At 39.0% G+C, this 10,274-nt stretch overlaps 1 protein-coding gene across 1 annotated transcript in view; it reads right to left on the bottom strand.

Moving 5' to 3' along the window:
• Positions 1 to 252: 252 nt before the first annotated feature.
• LOC121370220 (ectonucleoside triphosphate diphosphohydrolase 1-like) overlaps positions 253 to 10,274 on the bottom strand; it is a 37,002-nt gene continuing 26,980 nt past the window's right edge. The window contains exons 4-6 of the mRNA XM_041495341.1: positions 2,968 to 3,260; positions 1,993 to 2,155; positions 253 to 794 (exon numbers count right to left, since the gene is read on the bottom strand). Of these exons, the coding sequence (XP_041351275.1) occupies positions 529 to 794; positions 1,993 to 2,155; positions 2,968 to 3,260 (722 nt within the window). The 3' untranslated portion in view covers positions 253 to 528. The remainder of the gene's footprint in view (positions 795 to 1,992; positions 2,156 to 2,967; positions 3,261 to 10,274) is intronic.

Genomic DNA, 10,274 nt, shown 5'->3' with positions numbered 1-10,274 from the left:
TTGCAGGTAGATTGAATGTAAGACCTGCACTACACTTGATTTAGCGGCATTCTGAAAACACAAGTGAGGAGGCCAGCCCATACAGAAATAATGAATACTGAAAAGATGAGTGAGGATGCCAGCCCACACAGAAATAATGAATGCTGTAAACCTAACATTGCAGACGACTAGGATCTAAATAAACACCAAGAACGTGAAAAGGTGAAAGAAAACGACTATCTTCAACACGAACGTGCAACACGTGCGGCGATATGGCGATGTTAATATTATAATCTCTATAATCATGAACAGTAGATGTGAATACAGAACAAGGAAATACTCCAGTCAAAGACGACCACGTACAGCTAGCCAGTCCTAGCTGTGGTCAGATTGGGAGATGTGCACATTGAGTCAATTAATCAGATACGGTGTCAAACAGTCTCACTCCACGTCATTCCAAGAACTGTTTTGAGTGCATTTCTGAATAAACTGTACACAGTCAGGTCTTCCTGACTACTCATTGTTCTAATAATAACTGTTCACTGTTCACTACTGTCTGCTCAACGTGTTTCCAGTAATAAGAATGTTGAGTGTAACCATGACGACGTCAAGGCGAACCCGCCTAGCCCCGCTGTGACTGGCGACCGGACGCACGGACCCTGGGTCGAGGGTGTAGCCCACGTCGTCAGGTCTCTCGTCCGTGGAGTTGACGTGAATCAGTTTCGGCCTCACCGTCACACACTGAGCGGCCAGACTGAGTCGCTCTGACTGCAGGGCCATCGACTGTTCGTACAGCAACACACCAAGAGTCCAGTCTGAAAAATAGTGGGAATTTGGCGAGCTTTAGAGAGCGCTTTTAGAGAGCGATTAGTGCCAAGTACCTTTTCAGTCTCAGAGTTAAACTCACTAACAAACGACTATTCTGTAAAGATCTTAATGTCTCAACCGGTATAAATACTACGGCCTCCACAAGTCCCAAATATTGAGCTAGAGTACTCGAGGGTCAAACTCGACCCGGACCCGAGTGCCTGACACTTACATTAGATGATAAGGAGACTAATAAGGAATAAAGTAAAATAGCATTATGCCATCTTAATTCCAGCTCTGAACATGGATGCCAACTCATGCCAATGTATTGCATTCGACACATTCGACTGTTGTTTCCCCAATGTGTCTCATAGCCCTATAATGTAACCGGCGACATGCATATGGCAAAATAACGTTATTTTTATGTTTTAGAATTAAATGAGTGCTCTTCCTTGCACGGGTACTCGAGTCCTGTGAAGGGATTTGAGTCTTGCTAGATTCGGCCCGTGCCCGAGTACTCGAGTACTAGTGGAGACCCTAGTATATACTATGCAAACATTGACATACATTTTATATTTATTATAATAGTGACCATGATAAAAGTTAAAGTTTGTTTTGTTTAACAACACCACTAGAGCACTTGGTTTATTAATCATCGGCTGTTGAATGTCAAACTTTTGGTCATTTGGACATATAGTCTTCGAGAGGAAACCCGCTACATTTTTTCATTAGTTGCAAGGGATCTTTTATATGCACCATCCCACAGACAGGATAGCACATACCACGGCCTTTGATATACCAGTCGCGGTGAACTGACTGTATCGAGAAATAGCCTAATGGACCCACCAACGGGGATTGATTCCAGACTGACTGTACGTCAAGCGAGCACTTTACTACTGTAGCTGATGATGACACGATGCTATTGCTGAGGATTACCTATCCGTGTGTTTTATATTTTGGTGGTGATTACTATGATGATGATGATGATGATGATTACTCGTATTATTATTATTAATATTATTATGATGATGATGATGACAATGGTGACATCGATGCTACAGTTGATTATTTCCTATCCGTGTTTTGTATTGTTTTGATGATAATGACAACGATAATGATAATTATGTTAATGGTGAAGATTATGATTACCATGATGATGATGACTATTATGATGATAATGGTGACAACGAAACTACGACTGATTACCTATGCGCGTGTCGTCTATTTTGTTGGTAACCTTGACGACGTTGGTGTCATCGCTGATGCCGTAGCCGTGAGCCAACAGCAGCGAGATGTATAGCGACATGAAACACTCCTCAGAGGCGAACTTCCGGTTAATCTTGAGCTGCTCTATGACACTATCTAGACTCTAGAACACAATGTTACCAACAGTCATGAAGCATGGAAGAATATTCAAAATAATTTTAAATAATACTTGCTGAAAATATAAATATAGTTTTTTTTTTCCCCAAAAAAACACTTTTACTTATTTCTTACGTCAAATCAGAAAGCAATTATTTATACATTTCATGGCGCTGGGAAAGACTATACATGTGGATTTTATTTTCTGAAAAACAATGGGCTAAATCTCCTAAAACTACACTGATTAAAAATCTCCTAAAAATTACACTCATAAAAAAACACCCCTAAAAACTACACTCATAAAAAAAAACCCTTAAAAACTACACTGATAAACAAAACTTTAAAAACTATCTTTTCTTTACTTTTTTCTATACAAATTTTCTTTTGTAATCAGTGTATATAAAAAAAACCCCACATACTTTTTGGCATTTTTTTCCTTCGTATATTCTCAAATATTTTTTAATATATAAAAACAATGCTATAAAATATACATTAGAATATTCAGAATGCAATACTGGACAGTATTCAATCAACATCAACTGATTATGCCTAACCACAGCCAATTTTCAAGAAGAAGCTAATTTCCGATATACGTTAACAGATAAGTACAGTTAAAGCCATGTTGAAAAATGGCCGCCATTTTTATATTTAGCTGGACTTCTGAAATGTCCATCACATATTTTCATACAGTTCAGACATAAGTCAAATTTTGCCTGGCTCATTACGTGATTTGAACACAAATGAGAAAGGTTAGAAACAATACGAGTCAAATTAATATTTTTTTATTTGGAAAGCTATCAATATACTTGAACTAGTTACCTTTTGGCAGTATTCATCTCCAATAGCTCGAAGCTTTGTAATATTTAAAATTCTATCTTCTCCCAAAGCTTTTACGTTTTGGAGCGTGTAAACAAATCCTTGCGTTGCGTAGAACGTCATGTTGCCAACGCTTGGCTGATAGACCGCGCCCACTGCGCATGGTTTCGGCTGGCACATCGAGTCGCTTGCTTTCCGCAGGAAGTGACGTATGTGTTCAGCACAGAGGTCAGGGTTTCCTGTCCCACGAAACTCAAACGTGTCACCAAGCTCGTCTTTGAACGTTGTCGAGTCACCTGAAACAAATACCCGAAAATTCGATATTACTGTTATAGTATAAAATACTGTAGGGTTTTTTGTCCGGTACAGAGATAGGGTTTTGGACATAATAACATTTCTGTTGTTTAAAGTTTGTTTGTTTGTTTTTGTTTAACGATACTGCTAGAGCACATTGATTTATTCATCATCGGCTATTGGATGTCAAACACATGGTCATTTGGACACTCATAGAAAGGAAACCCGCTACATTTTTTCATTAGTAGCAGGGATCTTTTATATGCACCACCCCACAGACAGGATAGCACATACCACGGCCTTTGAAATACCAGTCGTAGTGCACTGGCTAGGACGAGAAATGGAAACTAATGGGCCCACCGAATGGGATCGATCCTAGACCGACCGCGCATCAAACGAGCGCTTTACCACTAGGCTAGGCCCCACCCCCTGTTGTTTATAAGAAAATAAGATACAAATGGACTGTCATGGACAGACCGACAACCAAAATGACAGTCATACAGACACCATCGCAGACAGACCGACAGACAGTCGGATATACATAAATCAATTAATTTTGGAGATATGCTTATAAAATGTTTTGTATTTACAATGCTAATACAGCAAAAAGTGACACTGTTTGATCTGAGGTTTGGCTGGCTTGGGTATAATGATTTTCATTTGAACATTTACAGAGCATCACGTGATTCGATACCGCTTGAATGGAATTAATGTGTGTTTTGGCACCGTACCAGTGAGCGTTCCGCCACATATTGACAAGAAAAGGAAACGTTGCCGTGTATACGCTAGCAGACATCCTCACCACAGCACGTTTATCGGCCGCGTTATCCAAACCGTCACAGGAGCCCAGTTTAGCGAGCCGGGGTTAAGATTACAAGTCTATCAGTGTTTCCATATGCTTGTTTTGAAACGGAAAACAGATACAAAACACATTGCATGTCCACAATCACAGACAGTCATGATAGCACACACTACCTAGACATCAATACACCGACAAGAGAAAAAAACCCACCATTTAAAACTTTTTTTTATCTTCATTGTAATCTGGTTAAATGCCAAGCGGATTATATATATAATGTTGAATAGCTATGTTGAATAGCAATTGTTATTTGTCTTCGTTATTCGTCATTATGAAGTTCGTATCAGTTGAAATTAACGGATTCACCGCTCATATAAATCTATTACATCCACTAAAAATCCTCCTGGGATTAAAGTTGACCAAAGATAACAATATCATACATAACGTTGATTCAAGGGTAACAATGCCACGTATCCATGGTGATTCGGGGGTGATGCTAACCGAATGTAACAATGTCACGTATCCATGGTGATTCAGGGGCAATGTTGACCGAACATAATAATGCCACGTATCCATGGTGATTCAGGGGGTAATGTTGACCGAACGTGACAATGCCACGTATCTATGGTGATTCAGGGGTACTGTTGACCGAACGTAACAGTAACAATGCCACGTATCCATGGTGATTCTGGGGTACTGTTTACCGAACGTAACAATGCCACGTATCCATGGTGATTCAGGGGTAATGTTCACTCAATAATGCATGCTAGTTTCCATGGCGGTTCTACCAAGAACATCATACTAGATGATCAAAGATATATTTATTTATCTCTCTGTTCGTTTAAAAAATAGCAAACTTTCCACGTACCAGTGATTTATGTGTCAATCGCCATTTAAATCGGAGTAATATTTCTCACCCGTATTCGTTTTCCTGTGTGTAAAATACGTTTTATAATGATGTTAAAATTGGCAGGGTTTTTATGAACGTTGACAGCGAAAGTGATCAATTAAGATTTTAAATTAAGTAACGGCGATGGTACCACTTGAGCCGAAATACACATGTGAAGACATGTACATATGCACATAGGAAGTATCTTGTCTTATTATTCTAAAATGTATTATTATTATTTTAAGTCTGTAATATTAATATAATACACAATACCGTTTTAACAGTTTTCGATCGTTATAATCGCTTCTTCTCTTTGACCTGCACTTGGGTATAGACGTTTACCGTACACACCTCGTCATAAAACAATGAGTACAAAGATAAATTCAATAAATACAACGGCGATAGACGCCGCCATGTTTGGCAATTAACATAGAAGTGGCTATAATACAGAGCGGCCGTGTATATAACCTCGACTAATTAGGGCTTACTATACACACGGGTTACATTATCTTAGAAAACCATTGGACCTTCGTCATATAAAAGAAATAACTAAAATCAGAATACAGAGTATCCTCGATTTATTGCCCCCCCTCCCCCGATTTAATGCTAACCCCGCTTACCGCCAACTTCTTTTCAAGTACCGTTGGTATCTCTGTTTAATTCCCTCGATTTACTGTCACTCTCGCCAACCGCCATCGTCCTTTTTGAACCGAACTCCGTTTAGTCATTATAAACCCCTCGATAATACTACCAACAGTGAGGTCAGAAGTAAGTCATAGTGCTTGAATTAACCTGGTGATTGGAGAAAATCTAACACCGATGACCACTATTAATAAATATATCCCAGGGTTTATGGCGAATTAAGACGATATCCCCTTTCTATTTCCATAAAAGTTAGAATGGTTACCTTTGTGGAGGAATTTGCTATGTACAAATGCACATAAGATATCAGCATGGTTGTACTATTTAATGTCTGCTATTGATTCGCCATGAAACAAATTTGTCTAAAATGTTCTACATGAATGTGGATTGATATATGTTTGGACATTTCACAATTTTATTGATGTTAAATCGTTACGTGAATCGGTATCCCAGGTATTACATGATCAATTTTAATTTTTATTTAGAAAAATTAAATTGAAATGTCTTCTAAGGGTATTAATTATAAACTGTTTAAAAATGTATTTAATTTGGAAAGTTATCTTACTAAGCTGTTCCAAAAGAATGCAAATGGACTTTGCAAATTTAGAACATGTAATATGAAACTTCCAATCGAAACAGGAAGATGATATAATATTCTTAAAGAAAACAGAATATGTCATATATGTAATCTTAACGAGACTGGAGACGAATTTCTTTATATATTTAAATGTACAGATTCTGTATTATTAAATGTGAGAAAAAATATACCACAGAAATATAGGAAACGTCCTAATATGTTATCATATAATAAATTGTTCAACAGTAAAAGTATATTTGTTTTAAATGATGTCAGTTAGTAAAAACTATATGCGGGAGAGTATGTCCTCCACGATAGATCTACCAAGCATGTGCTGTTTTCATTTGTATATATATTGCATTCTTCTCTACACTATAAGCTTACGGTTTATGACAATTAAGGTCATTGTCATTGGTAGTATACAGTCACTGTGTTTTGTGTTATTGAGTGGCACATGTGTGCACATAAATTAAATATAGAATGAAATAGAAGACGAGTATCATTTTAAATTTCAGTGCCCACGATACAATGATTTAAGAATAAAATTTATTAAAACATATTATCATAGACGTCCAAGCGTTTTCAAACTTACTCAGCTATTAGCGTCTGCCAATGCTAAAGAACTTAATAATCTCGGAAAATATTTATTTAAAGCAAATACCGTTAGAGATCAGCTACTGAAGCAAATTGGTTAATATTAACATTACTTCTATTTATTCAGTATAGTACTATTCGATTACATGTATATTAAACCAATAATACACGTATCTCTCAGTATACTTAATGACTTGTATGTATTAAATAATATAAGTCAATAAAACCTTAATTAATTATTATTATTATTATTATTATTATTATTATTTCCTAAATCAGTCTCCACCATAATCCTGTACATATCCTGTATATATTTATTATTTTGTTGTACATTGTATTATGCTGATAAGTTGTAAAACCTTAAAGCAATAAAGAACTTGAACTTGATTTAGTATAGCAAATAATATAGAAAGATTACACATTGAATTTTACGGTTTTAACACCTCTGTGATGATATATTTTGAATTAATTGAATATTCTTTATCATATTTACGCAGGTACCGTGTGATAAAATAATTGTTTAAATTATTACACACACAGAACTGTGTATTGCACTGAGATGATCTTAGATTAAAATGTATATATACAAAATAAATGGGCAAGATAAATAATGCAATTACTTTTTTCTCTGGGTTTGTATGAATTGTGGTGCGTTCAAGAAGAATTAAAAGACGATTTTAACTTGCCGCTGATAAAACTGAGAATTACGGACCCGTGTAAGCAAGATCTTAGTGGCCTTCAAGATACATCTGTCATATATTCATATCTTTGTAAACATGTCCTAACAGAGATTATTTGTAAAAGTGTCTGACAAAACCTATTCCAGCTTTATATAAAAATGTATTACACAGATCAGATTATTATCACACAACTTATATATTGAAGTTGGTTGCTATCACAACATTAATGGAGAGAATAGATTGTGTGTTTGTGTAATTTAGGTGATATGAGGGTGAGTGTCCTATTTTATTATCTTGCCCTTTTCATTGATTATAGTTTTATATTAAGAAATACTACTACTATAGAATCTATCCATCTATATTTTAATTAACAGTTATTATCTACTAACAAAATGTAAACGAATTCCTTAAGTTCTACCGGCCTCGGTGGCGTCGTGGTTAGGCCATCGGTCAACAGGCTAGTAGGTATTGGGTTCGGGTCCCAGTCGAGGCATGGGATATTGTTTTTATCCAGATACCGACTCCAAACCCTGAGTGAGTGCTCCGCAAGACTCAACCACCTGTACCGACCAGTGATCCATAAATGGTTCAACAAAGGCCATGGTTTGTGCTATCCTGCCTGTGGGAACTGCAAATAAAAGATCCCTTGCTGCTAATCGGAAAGAGTAGCCCATGAAGTAGCGACAGCGGGTTTCCTCTAAAAATCTGTGTAGTCCTTAACCATATGTCTGACGCCATATAACCGTAAATAAAATGTGTTGAGTGCGTCGTTAAATAAAATATTTCTTTCTTTCCTTAAGTTCTATACACATCTTAATATATATATATATATATATATACATATCCTTTTTTATTTATACAAAACATTCCACTACACCATTATGACTTTAAATTGTTATTATATACGAAGAACAGATGACCTGTCAGTGCTCAAAGTTAATACACAATTTAGAGGATCATATAGACTGGACGCGGCACGTGCGTGCGATCCGACTGTTGCATCTGACGTGTCTGCAGCTTGCGTTTTGGGTATATGGGCATAGACACCATATACGATTATTCCACTGCAGACGCACGGATCGCACGCATCTAGTCTAGACGTTTTCATTGAAACTAATGTATTTCCAATTGTTTTATCCGGACCGCACGCATGTTGACACACTACCTACCCTGGCACACATTGACACACTACCTACCCTGTCACACATTGACACACTACCTACCCTGGCATACACATACACACTACCTACCTTGGAACACACTGACACACTACCTACCTTGACACACAATGACACACTACCTACACTGGCAAAAACTGACACACTACCTACCGTGACACACAATGACAAACTACCTACACTGGCAAAAACTGACACACTACCTACCCTTGCACACATTGACACACGACCTACCCTGGTACACACTGACACACGACCTACCCTGGCACACATTGACACACAACCTAGCTTGGCACACACTGACACACTACCTACCTTGACACACAATGACACACGACCTACCCTGGCACACAATGACACACTGCCTATCCTGGCTCACAAAGACACACTGCCTATCCTGGAACATAATGACACACTACCTACCCTGGAACACATTGACACACTACCTACCCTGGAACACATTGACACACTACCTACCCTGCCTGGTATAAATTGACACACTACCTACCCTGGCACACAGTGAAACACGACCTACCCTGGCACACACTGACACACGAACTACCCTGGCACACACTGACACACTACCTACCCTGCCACACACTGACACACTACCTACCCTGGCACACTGACACACTACCTACCATGACACACACTGACACACGACCTAAGCTGGCACACAGTGACACACGACCTACGCTGGCACACATTGACACACTACCTACCCTATCAGACACTGACACATTACCTACCCTGACACACACTGACACATTACCTACCCTGGCACACACTGACACACTATCTACCCTGGCACACACTGACACACTACCTACCCTGACACACACTGACACACTACCTACCCTGACACACACTAACACACTACCTACCCTGGCACACAGTGACACACGACCTACGCTGGCACACATTGACACACTACGTACCCTTGAACGCACTGACACACTACCTACCCTGGCACACACTGACACACTACGAACCCTGGTACACATTGACACACTATTTACCCTGGCACACATTGACATACTACCTATCCTGACACAGATTGACACACTACCTATCCTGGCACACACAGACACACTACCAACCCTGTCACACACTGAAACACTACGCACCCTGGCACACATTGACACACTACCTACACTGGCACACATTGACACACTACCTATCCTGACACACATTGACACACTACCTACCCTAGCACACAATGACACACTACGTACCCTGGCACACATTGACACACTACCTACCCTGGAACACATTGACACACTACCTACCCTGGCACACACTGACACACTACCTACCTTGACACACAATGACACACTACCTACCCAGTCACACACTGAAACACTACCAACCCTGGCACACATTGACACACTACCTACCATGGCACACATTGACACACTACCTACCCTGGGACACATTGACACACTACCTATCCTGACACACACTGACACACCACCAACCCTGGCACACACTGACACACTACCTACCCTGGCACACACTGACACACTACCTATCCTGACACAGATTGACACACTACCTACCCTGGCACACACTGACACACTACCAACCCTGGCACACACTGAGAGACTACCTACCCTGGCACACATTGACACACTACCTACCCTGGCACACATTGACA

This window comes from Gigantopelta aegis, chromosome 4 (assembly GCF_016097555.1).
Source record: "Gigantopelta aegis isolate Gae_Host chromosome 4, Gae_host_genome, whole genome shotgun sequence".
NCBI classification, from domain to species: domain Eukaryota; kingdom Metazoa; phylum Mollusca; class Gastropoda; order Neomphalida; family Peltospiridae; genus Gigantopelta; species Gigantopelta aegis.
This window is presented reverse-complemented; position numbering and strand designations above follow the sequence as displayed.